Source organism: Cricetulus griseus, chromosome 5 (genome assembly GCF_003668045.3).
Source record: "Cricetulus griseus strain 17A/GY chromosome 5, alternate assembly CriGri-PICRH-1.0, whole genome shotgun sequence".
Taxonomy (NCBI): domain Eukaryota; kingdom Metazoa; phylum Chordata; class Mammalia; order Rodentia; family Cricetidae; genus Cricetulus; species Cricetulus griseus.
Genome location: NC_048598.1, coordinates 39656057 through 39679960, shown reverse-complemented (window position 1 = coordinate 39679960; position 23904 = coordinate 39656057). Strand labels below are relative to the sequence as shown.

At 41.6% G+C, this 23904-nt stretch overlaps 1 protein-coding gene across 1 annotated transcript in view; it reads right to left on the bottom strand.

Annotated features, from left to right (window-relative positions):
• Nucleotides 1-23904, bottom strand: part of C5H1orf21 (chromosome 5 C1orf21 homolog) — a 210434-nt gene that overhangs the window by 22429 nt on the left and 164101 nt on the right. The window contains exon 4 of the mRNA XM_027417381.2: nt 7071-7147. Coding sequence (XP_027273182.1) covers nt 7071-7147 — 77 coding nt within the window. The remainder of the gene's footprint in view (nt 1-7070; nt 7148-23904) is intronic.

Genomic DNA, 23904 nt, shown 5'->3' with positions numbered 1-23904 from the left:
ATTCTATGAATACTGGCCAAAGACACAAGAGCAGAGGATGGAACAATTGCCTGACACTGCCCCTGGCCAGTTTTTGCACCTTTAGCAACTGGAATTCCACTGGAATAGGGGATAAGTTAAGAAGTGTCTTTGAGTCCCCGCCCATTTCACCTGCTCAGTTAGTTGTTGCTGTTGGGGTTAACATGTAAGAAGGCGAAGAGAGCAGGGATCATAGATGGGAAAGCTGTGGCAGAGTGGGCCTCAGTGCTAACCTGGTCCTAGCCTGTTGATACTTATTGATATTCCACAGAGGTGAAAGGCACTGGGTGAGAGAGACACAAACTACATTGGTTGCAGTGTCTGGGGCCAAGGGTGGAAGGCAGGCCTAGAATGGTTTCTTTAAGTTGAGTGTGGGGAGAAGCCCACCTATGTGCAATTAGCATGACACATGACACTCCTCACACCTTAGAGGCCACAGGAGGGCACAAATGTCCTGAAACCCTTCCAGCTTTCCATGAACTGGATTCCCATGAGAAGCTCTCTTCTAGGTGTAAGGCCACGACTTAAAATCTGTGAGCACATACCATCAGCTGTGCTATGAAACAAAATCAATGTAAACCCGTGACACCACTAATCAGTTCACAGTTGACAAAGCACTTTCACACATAGCGCGTAATTTTGTCATCCTTTATGAAATTGCTCCAACAAGGAAGTGTTCTACTTGGGAACTGGACCCTCTTTCGGATGCAGATTTGAAAGGCAGGGAAAAGGCCTGGGATGAAGCAAACAAAGCAAACAGCCTTCTCTCTGTAGAAAAGCCAGTGTGCACACTGAGTTTTCCTGGCTTCCTCCTGGTTTTACCTGCTTAAACATCAAAGTGTTTTGTTTGTGTGAGCTACTCTGGAGGCAGGACCTACTGCACATTCTTTTAATAGAGGGCCCACTATAACCACCTACTAATGCTCCTTTGCTGACTAGAGGCCATTCCAGTACTCTTAAATTACCACACTCTCCTGCAATACTGTGACACTCAGGGCCATGAGCATGGACAGCACTGGTTGGCTGTCCACAAACCTGCAGCCCCCATGTGCTTTTGTTCTGTATCTCATCTTGACACTGCTCTCTAGCTGGCTCTTGTGGGAGTGGTGCTGGTCCTCCCTCTGCTACGCTCCTGGATGTTACTTTCCTGCAGGCTTCAGATCAGCACAGTCAAGCTTTTCAGCAGTGTCTTCAGGGAGGGTGAGACTCTGAGGCTCCCTCAGGGTGCAGAGCATGAGCCGCCGGGCACCCATACTGGCCGCATGGACACACTTTGGTTATTCCTGTTCTTGGTCAGACTCTGAACAGTTTTAAGTCCCAAGTAGCAAAGACTTTACAATAGGTGTGTATCTTTGTATAGATAACATAAGAGACACATGTCTGTGTCACCTCCTTAAGAATGTTCAAAAGGCTCCCTGAAAACAGCAGTTTTTAGGCTTTGGTGTTCAAGTTGCAAGCTGCTGCTTGCAGTTGTTAGCAATATGTTACATTGCATTCAACAGCAAGGCAACAAACATTTGCTAATTAACTAACAGAGTGCTATTTAAATTCACATGACTCTTGACCCCTCACAGAGGCAGCGTGGTTTGTCACATGGGTAAGGTACTTGGCCTCAGACTCCTCTTCACAGTTCACACTTAAGCAAGCCTCTACTTCTAACCATCTGCAGTTGTTGTCACTTCCATTTACGTCTTCAATGATGACAACATGAAAACAGCCATGCCTGGTTAGCAGCCACACATCCGAATCAACACGGAATCTGATGAAACGAACGCTTGCCTGGATACACATGGACCCTGCCCTTATCACATGGAAATCCTACCAACATGGTAGCACTAATATCAGCATTTAAGATCTCTCCCTGGGTACCAACCCTCTTCTCAGCATCTTCTTTTCCTGATGCACAACTGGATGACTGTGAATTGGATAGAGAGAGGAAAAAGCCACTGACTTTCTCATCTTTCCTCTCTACATACTAGAAAGGGATTACTGCTGCCCGGTATACAAGTTTACACAGCATGATATGTGGGGCTAATATTTGCTGGACCTAAACTTTAACAAAAAGCTACATATTGGAGTCTGCTTTAACTAACAAAGCTCAGTGGATACCCGAGTGGGCACTGCAAAGTTCTGTGAGATTAACTTGCACCCTCAGAGGCTTTTCTTTCTGCTGAAGTTGCTATCAGCTTCACGTGCAAAGCCATCCAATGAAGGCATGGTGGGCCAGAAGGGCTTCAGAGCTAAAGGCATTTGGCTTTCATTTCTAGTGGCATATAGAAATGAAAACTTCATGGGAAACTTCAGCCACAAAAATGTAAGGCAGTAATGTGGTTTGGATCTGATAATGACCTCCCAAAGGCAATGCCACCAAGGCTTAGTATCCAGCAAGGTTCGGAGGAGGAGGTTCTGGGGAAGCAACTGGATCATTAAGCTCATCACTGATGAATTCACTGACAGTTACAGTTTAACGGGTTGCTGAGAGGTGGGTGGGAACCTTCGAATGTGGGGCTTAGCTGGAGGATGCGGGCCAGTGGGGGCAGGCCCTTGAAGGATGCCTTTTGTCTCTGGCCCTTTACATATTCATGTTATCCTGGTCTCTGTCTCTCCTTGTATCCACTTTCCTGGCTGCCATGGGCAAGCTGCTTTGTTATATCATATGCACAACAAAGCAAGTGACTATGAGCCAAAATGAACCTCCCTATCTTCAGGTTTCTGCCATAGCAATCAAAATTTGATATATATATATATATATATATATATATATATATATATATATATATATTTGGTCAACTTGACACAAGCTAGAATTATTTGAGAAGAGGGAACCATGAGTGAGAAAAATGCCTCCATAGGATTGGGCTGTAGGCAAGCCTGTGGGACATTTTCTTAATTAGTGATTGATGTGGGGGGGCCCAGCCTATTGCAAGGGGTGTCATTCCTGGGCAGGTGATCCTGGATGGCATGGGAAAGCAGGCTGAGCAAACCAGTAAGCAACACTCCTCCACGGCTTCTGCTTCCATTCCTGCTTCCAGGTTCCTCCCTTGAGTTCCTACCCTGACTTCCCTCAGTGATGGACTATGAGCTGTAAGATGATTTCTTCTCTAGGTTGATTTTGGTTGTGCTGTTTTATTACAGCAATAGAAACCTAACTAAGGCAGACCTTAACTTCCTATGTTCTGCCTTTGAAGATACAAAGTACTACCCCCAAATATATTGCCTCTCTTTGCTCAACTTACCAACACTGAGGGTTTTAAAAGCTTTGGGTCTTGTTTTTTTTCCTAAGGAGCTTCCCAGCATATATGCTTTTCCTGTTAATCTATCTTGTAACAATGTAATTCTCAGGTCCAGATGGAGACCCAAGTGGACAGAGGCAAAGCATGTCCTGCCTTGACACCTGCACAACCCAAATCCAAAGCCCTACTGGGTTCCTGTTAGTCTTACCCTGCTCAGTTTTTTTTCTTTGTGATCATCAACCATTTCCAACTGAACTTTGGGGCACAAGATTCATTCTAATCGTTCTGGCATCCTCCCAGTGGTAGTTCATAAATAGCTACTTTTATTTGTTTAATTATTTTGTTTGAAATAAAAAACAAAACCAATATAAGCAGCTGTGAAACTCAAACCAAAACTAATTACTACAAGCTAAAGCTGACCCAAGGTTAGTTCCCAACTGTGTGTTCCTCTGCCCCAGGGAAACCATCCCTTGCCTTTTATCTTGCAGTATCTCTGAATGTGCTAAAATAGCCAGTTATCTATTTTGGTTGTAGTTTTAAAATTTATAGAGTTCAGCATGCTCTATGTAGCTAATGTAGAATAATATCACATTGCCAGGGTCCATGAAGCAATGTGCATTGCTGCAGAGCACTTGGCTAAACTGCTGACCAATCTTTCACCATGTAAACATCCTGTATTTCATTTACACAGCCCCAGTTAAGGGCATTTGTCTTTGTTTTCTTACTCCCAAGGCATTCTAAGTACATAAGATTCCATGTACAACTAAAAGCACACACACACACACACACACACACACACACACACACACACACACACACACACACAGACACACACACACACACACGCGCACGCAAATTGCTATGTGGGAGATGCTATTTTTAAAGTAAGAACAGGAGTCCAGTTAGTATATATCTCTAAAAGCTGTAGACTCCCTGCAGATGGAGTAGCTTCCAGGTGTCAAGGATAAAGTGTTCTCTGTAGCACAGTGGTTTTCAACCTTCCTAATGCTTCATGCTTCGACCCTTTAATATATTTCCCCATGTTGTGGTGACCCACAACCAGAAATTGCTTTTGTTGCTACTTCATAATTACTGTTATGAATCATATGTAATTTTCTGATGGTCTTAGGTGATCCCTGTGAAAGGGTCTTTGGACCCCCAAAGGGGTCACAACCCATAGGTTGAGAACTACTGTTCCAGCAGGATTGAGCAGTATCCATCCATGCAGTCATTCCCTAAAACTCAGCTCTAAGGAATGAACAGCCCATTTCAGTGTGCTTGCATGGAAGGGTGTGGTCTTCAAAGACTGATAAAGTGCACAGTAGTGACTAATTGGAGAGGCTGCCTGGGGAAGGCCTGGTGACCAGCAGCATGGACCTGAGTGAGAGACAATCAGGGCACCGTTACTCTGACACAGCCAACCTTAAGTGGATTTATTTAGTTTTAATTAAAATTTTATTGAACTTTATTTTATGTGCATTGCTGTGAAGGTGTCAGATACCTTGGAACTGGAGTTACAGACAGTTGTGAGCTGCCATGTGGGTGGTGGGACTTGAACCTCTGGAAGAGCAGTCAGAGATCTTAACCACTTGAGCCATCTCTTTAGCCTCTTGAGTGGGTTTATAAGTGTTTATTTTTCTTTGAATGAATATCGATCAATCAATCAATCATCTAGGATTTGTTAGAACGACTTACAGGCTGTGGTCCAGCTAATCCAAAATGGCTGCCTATGAACAGAAAGCCCAAGAATCCAATAGTTGTTCAGTCCACAAGGCTGGATGTCTCGGCTGGTTTTCCGTATACACTGGAATCTGAAAAAGTAGGCTCTAATGCCAGTGAAGGAATGGACTTGCTAGCGAGGGTGAGAGCAAGTGGGCAGAGAGCAAAAGCTTCCTTCTTCTATGCCCTTTATATAGGCTCCCAGCGGACGGTGAGACCTAGATGAGAAGTAGGTACTCCCAGTTCAAAGGTCAAGATCAGAAGTGGATCTTCCCACTTCAAATGATTTGATTATAAAAAAAAAAATCCCTCACTGGTGTGTCCAGTCATTTGAACTTTAGTTAATTCTAGGTGTAGTCACACTGACAACCCAGAATAGCTTTCATAGTGATCATGAAGCAGATTGTTTTAAATTCAGTTTTCTAGGAAGGCCTAGCAACAACAGGCTTCTTCTGCTCTGGTCTTGATGTGACAGAACAGGAAGAAAGTGACATGTCAAATATGCTTGCATCCCTGGGAATTTACTTGGTCTTAACTGGAGTACTACAGTAAAGATTAGCATTCCATCTTAAGAAATATAATGGTAGTGTCATAGTTACAAAGTGAATTTTATTGCCAATATGGACTTGGTCCTAGAACAATGAGTCAATGTTTATTTTTTTTTAATGCACTATTTTATTTATTACTTCTTTTATGGCAGCATCTTGCTTTGAAGTATTGGTTTACCTGGAACTCACTAAGCTGACTGGCCAGGGATGTGTGGCGATCCTCCTGCCTCTGTCTCCTAAGTGCTAGGATGGCACTCATGCACCACCATGCCTAGGACATTATTAGCTATTTTAGTAAGATGATTAATGAGTTTGTTCATCTGTTGGAAGCCATGATAATATCTTCAAGTACCCGTGCCACTGAGGAGATGTACTAGGTACAACATATTTTTTTTTTCAAGTTAAAGATCTCTTAGAATTACCTATTATAAGCAACAATCATGTAAATATTACTCAGATTAGGAGCCTCTGGGCCCAACTGTGTCTCTCCCAGTCAAGAGCCACCATTTGCAACTTAATGCTGTTTTTTATATCTTGGCTTGTCTTTGTTATTTTGCCATATACTTATACACAAAATATTGCTTATTTATGCCATTGAGTTTAAAGGAGCATCTTACTATTTACTGTTCTGAGAATGTTGTGCCCTGAAGTGTGTAACATGTATCTACCTCATCTCTTTTTACTGACTGACATGTAGTATTCCATCAGAAGAACATGTCACAGTATTGTGAATCCATTATATTACTGATGGAAACTTGGTTTTACTTCTAAAAGCTTATCTAAACTGCTGTTATGGAGATTCCAAAATGTCTCCCAGCACAAATGTGATATGTTGCTCAAGGGTATATGCCTGCCCCTGGAGGTGCTGGAGATTAAGTTTGCCAAGCTTCATTTTTACTAGCTAGGAAAACTGCCCCCCCCCCAACCCCAGGTTGCACTGCTGTGTAACCCACCAGCAGAGGTTAAAGCGGGTCTGGTATTTGTAGTTTGGCCAACTTTTGTGTTGTCAGACTTAGACATTTTCAAGAATCTGATGGAATGAAATGCTTTTCAAACAGACCAGCCACTCAGGCTTCCTCTTCAGTCAAATGGCTGTTCACGTGTTAGTCTATTCTCTCTCTCTGAAATTTTATTTGTAGAATTATTTCCTATATTCTGGAAAATCCACACTATCACATGTATGTCATCCTTTGTCTTGTGACCTCTACTGTCTTACATTATATTCTAATAAAGGTATGTTCATAATTTTAATTATATTCTAATGAAGATATGTTCACAATTTTAATGCAGCCATCAATTAGCAACGTTCCTTAACATTTGTATTATTTTATATCTTAACTAAGTTCTCCCTATCTGAGAGCCATAAAGCTATCCCTCTATTTATTTTACTAAATGGCCTGAAACTGTCAGCTTTGATAGGCACTGAGGATGTTCTGAGAGTATGTTTTGTTTACTGTCTCAATTATTAAAGCTCTGTAAAAAAACTTGATTACCTGGTAGGCAAAAATGGAGTTTTAAGGGCAACACAAGGAAAACAAAAGGCAGGACTTACTTTGCTCTGGGTTGCTGGACCAATCCAGGGATTTCTTTATTAGTTTTAAGCCTTGTATTCGAGCTGGCACTTTTTTCCTGAAACACAAGCACATTTGTAAAAGACGAGATGAGAACCTGTGATTATATAATAGTGAGCATTTTCATCATGAACTCTTTGATGTGTTGGAGCCCCTCTCTCAAAGCTGGATAGGTCACAAAGACAAAGATCCTTGCAAAGATGTTACACAATACAGGCAGAACCTGCCAGACTACAGCAGGAAGTACTGTAATGAAATGAGTTGGCTTTATGACAGGTACCACTGTATTTACAAAACAGCATGCAGCTAGTGTGAGAATTGACAAAAGGTTCCAGTGTCAGAAAGAGGGATCAGGACAATCGAAGGCACTGTCTGCCTGTCCAGGTGAACTGGCTGTAGTGTAGATGCTTAGACATGGAGTGTGAATAAAGCCCTACCTGGGACAAGGACAATGACATGACTACAAATGACTAACTTTCACTTCACAGTAAATTTTGGGACTAGATTCTACTGGATTAATAAAAGTCTTTGGTTCTCAGCTTGACAAGATTTTGTATTTCCAGGATAGCAGCCACACAGGAAGGAAATATTCAAGTATTAAAGTGCTGGCATATCAATAAGTTTACTCTCTCAAAGACTACCATCCCCTGCTTTCAGAGACATACACACAGTGCTTTGTGTGTCGCTTGAAAAACATACCCTTAAAGTGGAAGGAAGGAGTATGCTAAGTCTCGTTAATAGAAGGCTATTCATCCTTAAAAAACTTGAATTGTGGCCCAAATTGAAGAGACCACGATTTAAGAGTTAAATAGCACAGTGGACTAGCTTACCTGCTTCACTCCCTGCAGAGTAGCCTGGATGACATGAAACAGATGGACTCCAAATGGACTCTTTTGTGTCCCTGCTTCTCTGAAGAGAGCTGACACCATTTGAGTCAGTGAAATTCGAACAACTTTTATATGCTCTGGCTGGTTGTTATTTACCATCAAACACGAGAGGGTCTGCATAATATTAGCACTCTAAAAATATGGTAATTTCATGATCTAGGAAAAGAAAACAATTGCCATTCTCCTACAGGCCACCTTACCTTCTTTATACTGAAATAATGTATTCATGAGCATTTAAGAAGTATAAATCAGGCTGGTAAGATGGCTCAGTGAGTGAAAGTGCTCATTATACAAGCCTGATGACTTGAGTTCCATCCTCAGAACCCATGGTGCAGGGAGAGGACTAACTCCAGAAGCTCTCTCTGCATGCATGCTGTGTTGGCCACACTCCCCAGTGATACAATTAAATAAATTTAAAAAGAAGTATGGACTATATATACTATCCTTGCTCTGCTGGGGTAGATATGGAAGGACAGACAGTTACTGGACCTTTCACAAAGCAGGCAGGAGAATTAGCAAACTACTGCACGAACTACAGTGGCCCAGGCCCAATGTCCACTGTTTCTACTGGGTTGTGCTGCCTGACAAGGCCCTCGAGCATCATGTAGGGTGTTCTGCAAAGAGCAGCAGAGCACACCAACAGGGCCAGCAAAACGACTGGCTTCTCTATACATCTTAGAGAAGAAAACAGCTGAAGGGAAGCCTCCAGGCAGGGTTGAACACATAGGTTTCTCTCAAGTTGATCACTGTCTTCTTGAAGCTGTATGTTTTCTTAAACACTGAAAGTGGGAAGGTTTGATGGGCCAATCCTCTCTGGTCACATAATCTTCCAAATTCCTAGAGCTCAAAATCATAATTTTTAACATCACAGAGGCAGGGAACTGAAATGTCATATAACTGTAACCTATGTATATTCTTATTAAACTATCCTACATAATTATATTACCTCTTCAAATCTTCATTAAAAAACCTATTATACATACTTGCTAAGAACAAACCCCAAAATGGCAGAGGTTCAATGGCAAAACTTTCTACTATGCATTTATGTCTCTATTTAGTTTACAAATTACAATTCATCGAGACCAACAGTAACAACTTATTAAGTAAGACGTTGACTTGTTTAGTTTTCATAAATATTTGTATACATTAACTAATTTTCACACCCACAAAATCTGAGTTAGGTACTATTTTATTACCTTTTCTTTCTTTCTTCAGACAGTGTTGGGTTTGAAGTCTCAAGCCTCTTTCCTCAGCTTTATCATGCTGAGGATTTAGATTACAGTGTACACCATCATGTCTAGTCAGATGAGTAAACTGAGACATTGAGAGATGAAGAACTTAACTGAGGTATAAAAGTAATGAGTGGTGATATTAGGATTTTAATCCAGGTAGCCCGACTCCAGAGTTCACAGTTAGTTACTAGGCCACAGTTCTCAAAATTTAGAACCCAACACTTCTATTTATATTCTTCAAAAATTGAAACTACATGCATATTATTTAAAAGAATGTAGTTGTTCTCAATCCACTCTTCAGTTGAGGGGCATCTAGGTTGCTTCCAGGTTCTGGCTATTACAAACAATGCTGCTATGAACATGGTTGAACATAAGTCCTTGTTGAGAAAATGTGGTACCTTTATACAATGGAGTACTACTCAGCAGAAAAAAGTAATGGAATCTTGAAATTCGCAGGCAAATGGATGGAACTAGAAGAAACCATCCTGAGTGAGGTAACCCAGTCACAAAAAGACAAACATGGTATGTACTCACTCATATATGAATTTTAGACATAGAACAAAGGATTACCAGCCTATAATCCTCTTCACCAAGGAAACTAAGAAACATGAAGGACTCTAAGGGATAAATGATCCCCAGGAATGGAAGTGGCATGAACTTCTGAACTAATTGGGAGCATGAGAGTAGGGGGGAGGGAGCTGCTACAATAAGAGCAAGAGAAGAGGAGTAGAGGAGAGGAAATGGAGGAGCAGAAATATCGAGTTGGGGGAATAATAGAGGAGAGAGAGCAGGATGAGAGATACCATATCAGAGGTAGCCACTATAGGTTCGAGAAGATATCTGGAACCAGGGAGATCTCCAGAGACCTACAAGGATGACACGATCTGACAATCCAGGCAATGGTGGAGAGGATAACCTAAAAGCCCTTCCCCTAAAATGAGATTGATGACTTCTATTTATGCCATCCTAGAGCCCTCACCCAGTGGCTGATGGAAGAAGAGACAGACATCCACAGATATACACTGAGCTGAAATCGGGAATTTAGTTGAAGAGAGGGAGGAATGAAGAGCGAAGGGGTCTGTACCAGGTTGGAGAAACCCACAGGAACAGTTGGCCTGAACAAGGGAGAGCACATCGACCCCAGATGCTGTCGGGAAGGCCAGTACAGGACTGATCCAGACCCCTGAACATGGATGTCAGTAAGGAGGCCTCTGCACTCCAGGGAGCCTCTGGTGGTGGATTAGTATTTTTCCCTAGTGCAAGAAGGGACTTTGAGAGCCCATCCCACGTGAAGGGTTACACTCTGGCCCTGGACACATGGGGAAGGGCCCAGGACCAGCACAGGAAGATTTGGTGGACTTTGCAGAGCCCCCGTTGAGGGCCCTACCCTGCCTGGGGAGTGGTGGGTGGATGGGGTGGGGGGTAGGCTGGGGGTGGGAGGAGGGATGGGGGTGAGGGGAGGGAGAGGGAGAAGGGACTTACATGTGAAACAAGCTTGTTCCCTAACTAGAACTAATAAAAAAAAAAAAAAAAAAAAAAAAAAAAAGAATTCAGCTGTTAAAATCTCCACCTATACCACCAGGAATCGCTTGACTGTTGTCAAGTTCATAATGGCAGATGCAAACCTTTCCAACATGACAGGTTTTGGTTAAGGCTTGAATTTTATCACTAGCAAAAACAAAAAACAAACAAACAAACAAACAAAAACAACAACAACAAAAAAAACCCCACCAAAAACTGCTGTCAATTATTTTCCTTGAAACATCTTCATTCATTTTTGAGGAAATAATGCACCAAATTCCCAGGCTTGAGCATCCAGAATCTTTGTTTTAAAAGAGTTATGCTAACCCATTAAAGAAAGAACTACTCATTCAGCTAACGACTCCACCAACTGCGAAAGTGCTTTTCTTCGAGAAAACACCGTCCTTGGGAAGGCAAAGGAAATGCTTTATGTACATCTCTTACTGCATTTCAAGGCTGCCAAAAAGATATGCCTCCAAGCACAAGATGTAATGAAATTTACTTTACAATGCTTCACTGAGGACATTTTTAAGTGAAAATGGAGATCAGTGTTCTACTATGAGTCAGGATGGCATGGCCCATATATGATGATTTCTGTATCATTGTTTTCTGTTGCTATCATGAAATACTGGAAACTTGGTAATTTGTTAAAAAAAGAAAAAGGGCTTATTTCGCTCAATTTGGGGGGTAAAAGTCCAAGGTCAGATAGTTTCATCTATTTCCTCCTGGTGGGGGCACCTTCCTGGGGAACTCAAGGATTGTTCAGACCACCTTTTGACTACAGTTCCTGTGTCTCAGACAGAAAAAAGCACACTATGTAAATAAAATTAATAGCCTCATGGGGTAAATTCACATTCCATAAAACTTCCCTAATATAACTGCACTTGAGTATACCGATTACCACAGTCCAGTTTTAACACTTCCATTATTCTGCTCCCAAAGTCTCCTTAAAACCAATTGTAGTTAATCGGATTGTAGATCTGGACAATCATAGTTCCGTTGTGTCTACAAATCTGCATTTTCCAGAATCATATAAATGCAATCACACAATGCGTAGCTTTTTGTTTCAGCATTTTTCACTTAGTATATTTTTGAGATTTGTTCACATACAGCACGTACTAGAACTTCATTTATATTAATTTAAAAATAACATTCCAGTGTATGAATATAGCATGTTTTGCTCACCTAGCCATCATTTAGTGGACAGTTTAGATTGTTTTCTGTTTGTGGCCATTATGAAGAATGATGGCATCAGCTTTCACATATGAGCTTTTGTGTACCAGTATGTCTTAATTTCTCTAGGGGAAGATTCCTGGTAGTGCAACTGTTGGGCTTTATAGTAAGTTTTGTTTCCCTATTGAAAACATTAACCCACTATTTTATAAAGTGGTTGCATGTTTTTACATTCTCATCTGCAACACATGATGGGTCAAGGTTCTCTACATTCCACAATCAACACTTGGCAGTTTCTTAATTACCGCTATGCCAGCGGCTGTGTAGTGTTATCTCACTGGGAACTTTATTATTGAATTTTGACTTTTAAGGATTTGTTCTTATTTTTTCCTATGTATTCCCTCAGGATACTTTGTCTTTTGCTAATTACAGAGAACTGGCATATTTACCAGCTGCCTACAACTATCAAAGAAAGCCAGATTTATATTTATTTGTAAACATCATTAACTTGTACTTGAGGATTTGTTTGCAGGGATGGTAAGAGATTGAAGTAATTTGCCTTTTGTTAAAGAGGGGATGGGACAGGAAACAAAAAGGGCTGGAAGAGATTGGAGAGAGTGGTGGAGACCCAGGGTCGCAGCTGACTGGGGTTTGAGAGCTACGAGACACCTGTTCCAGCAATGATACTGGGAGGAGGAAGAGACCATTGGGATGCTGCTTTCCTTAAAGACAAAACCGTTTCGATGCTATGGCACCTTTATATGACTATCCTATCCAAATGATCTGGGGCAATGTGGGCCGAGCTTCTCCCCACACCTATCTGAACCTTCTGGGGGCGGGGGACTTGCTAGAACACAGACTCTTGAACCACTCTCTATTCAGGGTGTCCTGAATAGAGAGTCTCTGCAGCCTAAGGAAGCTGTAAACTGAAAAAGAACTCCTCAGTGATCTATAAAGAAAAAGTGATTCTTTATAGATCTGAGCACTTCATTTCAGAGAAAAGATGCCTCCATATGTGGATTTTCCCATTAGCCCTCACAGAGCAGTTCCTGGGGTTCTGTGCAGACAACACCTCAGGGTCATCGCAGAGACATGCCAGGGCAGGCACCCCTTTAACTCTTATGCTCAATGGCACCATCGGCTGGAAGAAACATCCATTTTACAAAAATGCTTGCAAACTGCTGTCAGGTAGTAATGAGCTTATTTAAATAACTGAGTTTTCCTTGGCTGGGAACAATTTCTTTCTTTAGGAACAGAGCAGGTTTGTCATGTCAGAGTAAACTTATCATTCTCTTCTCAGTTGCTGAAGACAGCCGAAACAACTGTATTATTGCTGCTGCCAAGAACTCCCTACTACCTTGGCAACTCTCAGAGGGGAGGAGAAAAAGAGGAAATACCCAGAAGAGCCAATGGCTTTCTTAAGACATTCTAAGCTCACCTTCAAGATGCTGGAAGAGGAGCGCCTGCTCAGAATGCTGACAGAAGGCCCCCTGCTCTGGGCAGGGGTGCAGAAGGACAGGACATCTTTTCTCCATCACCTCTTTGTCTCATTTATCTCACCTGGACTGACAGCAGTCTCTGTGATGGTCTCTTTTCTAGTTGGGTTTAAATCACAGAGAGGAACCCTCATGTTCTCTCCTGCCCGGCAGCAGAGAGTTCTTTCTTACTTAGAAATACCAAAGGTCTAAGTATAGCAATAGCTCCTGGGACTGCCACAGTGTCCTGTACGGGGAAATGACACTGAATAATAAAGCCCAAAGGATTTGACCTACAGGCTTGCCCCACCTCTGTCTGTCTGTCTGTCTCTATATCTGAACCACTTCATTTCAGAAACCACTTCATTTCACTTCGTGGAAACTAGGGAAAAAAAAAAACACTTTGCTAAATCTTATAATCAAGAAATTTTAGGGCACACACGAACATTTGAAAAATAGGAACATATTCAGATACAAAATAGTCATTTCACCTCAGAGGGATGTATTTCATAGAATGTAATCTCTTTGAAAACCATTTCATTTGACATTGAAGCTTTTATTTCTCACATAATATTAAGATGAAAAAGGACACCATCTCTTTTAAATAGCCAGTCTTCTGCAAGACCGTGATTAGCTGAACCACATTTACTTCCCCAGAATGAGTGCATGTTTATGTATGGGAATGTCCACTCCACCAGCTACAGCTAATAAACCTGATCAGTGGGGAAGCAATAACATGAAGCCTAAATGCCCTTCAGTATTACTTAGGTACCAAGATTTCTAAATTTATTAGTATTTTGTTAAAGTCATTTACTGGTGATAAGGTTGAAATGTGAAGTCTCAGCTTTTTAGGAACTCTTTCTCCTTACGTGAAAAGACTGTCCTGCTTCCCATTTTACACAATGATGTAAAGGGTAAGTCAACTTTAGAGCATCTAACACGTTTCATGCAGTTGCTTTGTAAGGCAGACTGGAAACATTTAAAATAATTCTGTAAGTTAAATAGCCACAGGAAACAGCTCGGAACAGATTTAATTGTATATCAACAAATTTAGAACAAAGTCATTAAGTCACTATGTCTCGGTAATTAAAAGATAAAAGCTACAGTGTTACCAAATCCTGCTGACAATCACAAGTTAAGGACATTTAAAAAGGATGTTACTCTAGGTCTTTCAAGCCATGCATACACAGGGAGTCACCTGCTCTGGAACTATATTCAATGCTTGGCCATGATGCTATTATTAGCTAGAGAAAGGTCCTTCCGGTATCAGGCGCTTAATGGAATGAAAGTTTAGTTCAAGTACACACTACTTATCTGGTACAGGGTGCAGAAATCAGATACTCAAGCTAACTGAGGCCCCACATCAATCTAACTTTCAAACTTACCATGGCTGGAGGTCAGCAAAGGTTAAATCATCATATTTACTTGGTCATATGTTACAGAACATAAAAAGTCAAAAGCAGAGACAACTTAAGACCAGACAGGTCTACAACATGAGTTCCAGGCCATCCAGGGCTATACTGCGAGACCTTGTCTTTAAAAAAAGTGTGTGTGTGTGTGTGTGTGTGTGTGTGTGTGTGTGTGTGTAGAGATAGAGAGATAGAAAGAGGGGGGAAAGAGGGAGGGAGGGAGAGAGGGAGACAGAGACAGAGACAGAGACAGAGAGAACACAATCTTACTACTACACATTTGTTAGGAGAACTGCATTATTTCTAGATGGCCCTAGTAAGTAGTATACTTCTAGTTTTTCTAAGTGCACATATTCTCGATCATAGTACTACCTAACATTAATGGCAGATTTCTCCTTTTCTGAACAGTTTGATGCACAATAGCATTATTTATAAAATGTGAATCTTTTTATAGAAATACAGAAATACATTGTTGAAACTTTAAACTGGATTAACATGCCATTCAGAGTTGAGAACAGGCTAGGGCACTTAGGTAGGTGACCATGGTGGTTAGCACTGGTAAACTACACTACAATCTAGATACAATATTTGTAGTTCGTGCATTCAAGAAATGGAAAGCACATACGATGACATACCACAGCTTCGCCATTGCTTCTTTTCCTTCCCAACCATCAAACAAAACAGAACACATAGGGGTGGGAATCCCATTCACTGTGGTCCTCATCAATAAGACCAATTGTCTTAGGAATCCAACTATCTAGTCTGCATCCTGTCATCCTTGTTCATAGCTGGTGTGGTATTCAGGGTGAGACGGAAGGAAATATGAAATGAACTTCTGCCATATTCCTCCAGGCTTGGAAGAGTAATAAAGATTGTGGATTTTATTCTAGACACAATGGAGAATCCTGCAGAGTTTTAAGCAGGGAAGTCACAGACATGAGTTCTGGAAACCATCACAGTAGAGCACGAGAAGCAGAGGCAGGCTGTCTCCTGAGGAGTGGGCCACAGTGATCCTGTGGTCTTTTAATGGATGGTACAGGGTAAGCCTGATCGTAGAGAGGATACTAGATCGTGGAATGAGTAGAAATTTCAGTTCTCCCGGGACCATCCATCCAGTGGGAGGTGTGAATGAAGAGACCAGAGGGGAGGGGTGGAGCCAGGAGACGCTGAGAGTGTGCCTGAGAAAGCTCCCCATCAGTGACGACTCTTCAGATACAGGGGTGGCCATTTGATTTCCTTCAAGCCAGTGAGGAATGTACTGGTTTACCTAAAAGGAACGGATCTGATCTCATCCACTTTCAGGCAGGTAGTGAAGTCTGTCATCGTCTGTCTGTCTTTTGTTTTGTTTGTTTGTTTTTTGGTTTTTCGAGACAGGGTTTCTCTGTGGCTTTGGAGGATGTCCTGGAACTAGCTTTTGTAGACCAGGCTGGTCTCGAACTCACAGAGATTCGCCTGCCTCTGTCTCCCGAGTGCTGGGATTAAAGGCGTGCACCACCAACGCCCGGCTGGTCTGTCTGTCTTTAGTTATCATCTTGGTTTAATTTATTTCATGATCCTGCCAGCTGCAAATTCAATTCTCCCTACTCTGTAGGACAGTAAGGCAAGAGTTCTTCCTTCTGGTCCTACTCGAGAATAGTAGGAAAACACTGAAATCATCCAGAGAAGGACCCAGGTAGCCACTTCTGTGGTGGGTGTCACAGCAGGACAGCAGCCTTTCCTGGGAAAAGAGGATGTAATGGCCACCACAACATTCGTTATTCATAGGCATATGGGCTCTTTGTATTACAAATTTTTCTATTAGGACATATATGTATATGCTTATGTAAAAAATATACTATTAAAAATGATAATCTATGCAACACAGACCATACAGTGAGCGTATGTGTTCGCGTTTAAGAGATTTAAATTTTGGACTGGTAAACAAAGGTTTCTCTTTTTCATTTCCCTTTCTCCCAGCCACTCTTAAGTTGATTTTAACAGATATAGAAAACATAAAAATGTGCACTTCTACAAAGAGATTTAGCTACTTTTCAATTTAGTTTCCACTTTGCACATTTTTCCCATCAGAAGTCCAAGCAAATGAAAAGTCCCTATTTTAATAGCACTCTCCCCTTCCAGCCCATATAAACGTCAGGTCTGCTGTGCTGTAATTGCTTCACAGAGCGGATGGAGTTTGTCATTAGATTCCTATACAGTCCTGTACTCAATAATCAAATCTGGCATTGTTCCATTATGTAAGTACTCCAAGGCTTTAGGTAAAGATTGGTGGTAGCTACAGTCTGGGCTGAAAAGGCTCTTCATGGTTCAAATTTACAGTGCTTAGGCCATAAAGTGAAGCATGTCTCTTTCTTCTTTCTTCCTTTAGAGACGCATGCAGCCAGAAATAGCATTGACCTTGACATGCTTAAAAGGTATGCTTAGCCTCGAGTTTCTTCATTACTTTAGTTGCACAGGCTTCTAGCAGTCTTTTAGCAAAGCTCTCACATTGCCTTTTTCTACAATCACTCCGAAATTTGGTGTACATCCCCTTAAGTCTTAAGTAGGCGTTTACAGAGGAGGGGTGCAGTGATGGGTCTGTGAAGCATGGCATGGTAGCCTGTCATGGAGGAGAAGTCTACCATATCTGGTGCTCTCTTGTCCCACCTAACTGAGTGTTGGTGTTGGGAGACTCTCTCATTAGCATCCCTAGCCGAGGCCTACTAAGCCAGCCCCTGAGAAAAGGCTTCGGAACATCAGATCACACTGCTCTCTTCATTCTTGCTGTATGCCCTCTAGGTCCAGCTGAGGTAGGCTAGATAAACAGGGAAAACTAACAGGCCAGGTGAATAGTGTTCGATGGTTAATGAGATTCAGGGGTGTATCACAGCTGCTACCAACATGACGGACTTCGATGATGACTTACTGTCCTTCCCTGTAATGGCATCTTCATATCCTTAGCCTTGCTAAGCTGCCTGTTCCCATCATGCCTTTGATTGTGATATATTTAGAAACCTTGTATAAGAATTACCCTGTTTTGGGCAATCCTGACCATTCTTGGACTGTTCCCTAAAAGCCATGACTGTTCTCCTCCATTAGAGTCTGGCCATAAATAAGCCATCCACAATCCTACCCAATGCTCCCGATGATGTCATTCTCTGTCCAAAACCACATTTTCCTCAAGTGTGTACTACCTTCTAGCCTCTGTTCAGGTGACACATTTCTCTCTCAGGGCTGGTGCTTAAGTCTTAATGTATCCTTTTCCTTTCCTCTTTTGCAAATGCTTCCTGCTAGAAGCCCAAGGTTCTTTATTATTTTTCTACCTTATTTAGTAAGGCAGGGTCTCTCATTTGAGCCCAGATCTCACCAATATGGCTAGTCTGGCTAGCCAGCTTGCTCCAGGAAGTCCTGGTCTCTACCTTCCAAGTGCTGGGATTATAGGTGCGCCACCGTGTATGTTTACTTGGGTTCTGGAGACTCAAACTTTGGTTCTCATGCTCGCATTGTAAGCATTTGACCTCTCAAGCTGTCTCCCCAGCACCCTTATCTTAATCTTAAAAAAGAAACAGCAACTTATTTTCCCTTGTTTAATAAATCCCTTCTTAACTTCGTAAATCCCAATTTTGCTTTACAGTGCCTCATCTTAAAGTCCTCCTATGCAGTGTAAGTCAAGACCACAGCTGCTCCTGGAGAGGCCCCCGAGGGATGGATTCATTAAGCTGCACCTCCTACTGCCCACGGCATTAGAAAAAAAAAATCAGTTTTCTTAGTCACTTTGCTGATTCCCTCATTCCTTATCTCTAGAACTCAGCAAGAATTTTCTCCTACTTGAGTAAAAAGCAAAAATAAAACAAAATTAAAGTGCAGGCTTATGCGCTTCAATCAACTATGTGGACCTGAAGATAAGTTTGCTTGTTTTTCCAGAGCATGTCTTGGCAAGCCTAACTATGCCATCCTTTGGTGTGACTGGAACCTCTAGATTTCAATACAGTTTATTAATTCAGAGGGATCCGCACGTGTTTACAGTCACATGATATGGAAAACCCATCTTAATCTGAAATACTATTTTCCATACTAAAATTCATGAAATAATTTAAACTTTTCCGGTGCCTCTGACGTTGATGGTTACGATCACTTAGTTTCACAAGCATTTTCAATTCATCTCATTTTTAGGCATATTATCCTCCCCTTAAATATGAGAAATAAGATGCACTTTGTCCTTTTAATGCTAAGCCACCAGTGTGGCACAGTTTGCTACTCTCTGTACTATCAAAGTAATTGATAAAAAGCTGCTTATGCCAGGTGCGGTGGCTCATGCCTAAATCTCAGCACTCAGGACAGGAAGGCGGGAGGATCAGAAGTTCAAGGCCATTCTTAACTATATTTCAACTTCCAGTCCAGCCTGTGTTACAGGAGACCATCCCATGATCCCTTGGAAAGGCTGTTTATGAAGACACACCAAAAGTCATTACTAAATTAGATTTTTTCCTTTAGGAAAAAATAAATAAAAAACCATGACCTGCTGGAAAAGCTTTATGAAGGAACCTCAGACATGTCTGTCAGTTTTTTAAGCTGTATCCCCATAAACTGTGTTCAAAATAAATGAGTGCGTTTTCCTCTGAGACTCAAAGACAGGTGACATCTAGTTTTTCCAAACAGAAACTATAATGTAAAAGGAACTTAGCATATAAATGGGGGATGAAAGGATATCTTTTGATAAAATCCAAGGTTTCATGATAAAATTTAATTGGCATGTGGGAGAACTTTTATGCCATTTTGTGATATACTGACATGAAAGTCCACAGTCTGTTGTCTGTTACTTGTACTGGGGGCTCCCAAAGAAAACATGTATGTTGGGGTCTTCGTGCCTAAAGCATGTTCTCACTTTCCCCTCTCCTATTCTCTCATTTCATTCTACAAAAGGTAAACTCCTAGATAATACTTTATTTGCTTCTGACATGACAGCATGCATAGTTAACTGATGTTCCCATGAAAATTCAACAGTGGAGACACTGATTGTGCATTATTGAAAGTTTCTCACAATTATAAAGGTAGTAACAAGAATAAAAATAAAAGCTAGCATTGATGGCAGCTTTCCCTTGTTAGACACCACATTAGCCAGTAATTGATTTAGATACAGATAAACTCCAATCAGAGGCCCCAGTGGTATTCGCTCAGTAAATGTCAGTCATTATTCTTACTGCTATTATTGTTTACTTAATATGTATCAGTTAATTCTGACAACAACCACATACGGTGAGAATAAGGAGGAGACCATTAAAGAAATGGAGATTATACGATAATTGCAATCCCAGGTGAAAGAGTGGCCCCAAATGGACATCTCTTTCAATACAACTTTGCATTATTTAAAAAGCCAACACTACATAAATCAAAGAGGATGTGGGAAAGAGGAGTCTACTCATTTACAAAGCTTTCTTTTATGTCCTAATACCTTAAGATGAGACCAATGTCTGGGTGGAAGGCACATTTTTAAAGACACAGTCTGAGCACTGGTGTCATCCCTATGCCACTGCTCACAATCTGTAACTGCCTTTCTAAGCCAAAATAAGTCAAGGCCCAGAACATGCAGGGATCACTGGGGCCTGAGAAACTAACAAGGAATGGGGACCAGGGTTCACTGTAAGAGCAGGCCCTCCCCAAAGACATTCAATTAAAACATTTCAAAAGCATAGCTTGTGACAATCAATTAACATATAAATTATACATCTACCCTGGAGTATATTAGAGCTAGTTCCTAAATATCTAGGGGTTGTGTTAGCCTACTACAGCATATAAATTGACTGACATTATAATCAATGCCTTCCTTGTTCCTCTAAGCTGTTTCGTCAGCTCTTGTTATAAACAGGCATTATTTCATCTATAAGATTTCTTTGCTCTAGCCACCTAGGTTGGTGTTCTAGAGTCACCAGGGTGAAGTGTATGTGGTAATGTTTCTCTCAAGCATCATCTATGTGGTCAAGAGGAAATGAAAGACTTGATAATGGGAACTGCCTATTCTTATGCAAATAAGAACCCACTATTCTGCTTCAGAAATCACCCAATGGTTCCACAACCTCCAGAGATTGTGAGCAGTTACTGCAGAAGCTAGACACAGTAGTCTAGTCCAATGCTCTATGCTATGAGAAAACGTAAGGAACACACCAAAATGACAATGTCACACTCCTGGGCAGAGCCCCTACCTCTGTTATTGTCTTGGTGGACAGCCATTACGTTAAGTTTATACATCTGTCTCTTCTTATGGCCTGGGTTAAATGTCTGCCCCTAATAAAACACAAGTCCTTTAAAACTAGCAATAATATCCCAGCTGTATATATGCAGATGTGCTAGACTTCTGCTGCTGTGACAGATATCTGGAGGAAAGACCTTAAAGAGGAGAGATCTGTTTTGGTCCATAGTCTCAGAACGTTTAGAACAAGGTCAGCTGAATTCATTGCTTTAGGCCCAAGGTGAAATAGAACATCACAACAGCTGGAATTTACGACAGAGGAAAGCTGCTTATCTTGCAGGAGCCAAAAAGCAGACAGGCAGGAAGGGGTACCGTTCAAAGACACACTCCTACTCGCTACTTCCTTCCATCAGTTCCCATTACCCACTACCTTCCATTCACACCATAAAACTAGAATCCATCTGCAGACGAATCCACTGATTGATTAGCCCAGGGTCGTGATGATCCAGTCACCTCTCAATGACTGGATCTGCCAGTTGGAAGCCAGGCTTTCAAAACGTCAGCCTCTGGGAGACAGACAGCCCATATCCAAACCACATAGTAGACAACAGTGGTAGTCACTCAGTAAGTGTTTGCTGAATGAATAAAAATGAAAATTTGTCTTTCTTGTTTGCTACACTGTTCAGTGACAACAATTCCACTCAAAATAAAGTTGGACAAAAGAAAAGGCTGGGGGGATCTTAAGAATGAACCTTAGAAGAGAGACACAAGGGTTGGTATCTTTATTGCAGCCTTGACTGAATTGATGACTAAGGAGGACAGGGGGAAAAGAAAAGCCAGCAAGAAACAGCATTTACCAAAAGTCATGACATCATCACTTTCAAGCTGGGTTATAAGAAGTTCATGGTAGATTTTCCTCCTTAAAAACATGTTTGAAGTTATTTCAGAGATGGAAAAAGAGCTTAACTTTACTGTAAATACCTGTGAAGTATGTTCACCATAAATCTTTGGATCATAATGGTAACAAATGTCAGTTGTTATTCATTCATTTATAACAATAATCATTTGTATAAGAGCTATAAAACTCACAGCATCCAGGAGAGGTAGAATGGGGGTGGCCAGAGGCTGGGAAGAACGGGAAGTGAGTGACTCATGGGAACAGAGTTGGAGCTCTGCAAGATGAAAAAAGTCCTGGAGAGGATGCTGGTCATGCAGTGAGTTTGATATAATGTACTAGTGTACTATATACTTAAAAAATAATCAAATGAGCAGGGTTCACCCTTCTTGAGGGGCTACTGGCTGCTGGAAAAGGTGTGTTATTTTCTTCAGTGGGTTAGTCATTGACAAGTAGCCCATGCTAGTAAATAACACTTTGAAAATGTTCTTGGAAGCAAGCCTAAACTTGGCAGGATGGATGGACACACACACTGCAAGAAAGTAGGAGGGGTGTGAGAGAGGGTAAAAGGAGTGAAAAACTGAAATTCATTATATATATGTGTATATATATGTATATATACAATATATATACTACCATCAGAGAATAAAAGAATTCAAAATGTCAAAATGACAAATCTCATGCTATAGATATATTATCCTACATAATTTTAAAGTACAAGATTAAAAAACACATTTTAAAGTTTTTGATCAAATCTATTAAATGCATTTTTTTATATTTCAAAACCAATGTTAAATAAAAAACATACTATGTACATAGATCTGTTAAAGCACTTACTCCTGTGTTTACACAGTGTCATCTCAAAGGATCACTTATGCACCACATGCTCCACTGAACAATAGTGACTTCCAAGCCCGGCTGTGCTGGAAAAACCTACACATTCCATAAAGGCTGAAATGCAAGGCACTGGCAAAGTGCAATCTTACACCTTTGAGAACTTTGGACTTTGAGAACTTGGAGCAACTAACGTTGGGAGAAACAATGTGAGAGAAACATGGTACCAGGTCTGTGTATGACTCCAATGCCTGACCTCTTTATGAAAGGAAACCCCATGCAATTTTCTAGAGAGAGGCAACAGAAATTAAAAGCATCTGATGGAGGTAGCACAGGACACAGCTTGCCTGGACATGAACCAGTGTTGAAAGGAAGTCCACAGAGGAGCCTTGAGAGCCTTGAGATCTCCTCTGGGACAGAGCTGCTGCCTGACAATAATTCCCAGCCTTTGGTTGGACACTGTGGTAATGGATGTCTGGATAGAGTACATGAATTTTGGCTCAGTGTGTTTGCCTGGTACAGAGAAGAGGTATGTGAGAAGGCTCATCGTCTGATCTCATCCACTGGGAGAATCTATAGCTTTTTACTAGCATTCCGGGCATCAAATGGGGCCTAACAACAACAAAGGTGTTGGCACTAAGAATGTAGACTTCTCCATATGAGCTGTGATTTTAGTTTGATATCCTTCCCTTAGAGTGCTTGCCTGCAGAAAATGAGTATGGTGACCTGGGATTTAATATGTTTGTGTGTGTTGGTGAGTGTGGATGAGTGTTGGGTTGGGGTGAGCATGGAGGCCAGAGGGCATATTCCTCATATACTCTGAGACAGGGTCTCTCAGTCCCTTGAGCCTGGAGCTCCAGGGGCGGGCAGAATCCTCTTGTCCAGAGCTGGGATTAAGGGGCATGCCAGCTTTTCCATGGATGCTGGGGATCTGAACTAAGTCCTCGTGCTGCCATGGCAAGTGCTTTCCTCACTGAGCCATCTCCTCATTTCCAAATGGCTTTTAAAAATAGAATCTCAGTCCTGCGGTAGTCCAGCAAGTGTCAGGTGAGTCTGGATGCTGCTCTGCACCCACAACTTCCCCCATCAACCCGTGCTCCCTTCTGCCTGAGCCCACCCTTCCTTCCCTACCACCCCCAACTAAAACCCTACCTATCACATATCCTTTCTTCTTCCCTTGACTCAACCTTTCTGTTCCCTCATGATCTCCTCTTCTTCCCTTCTCA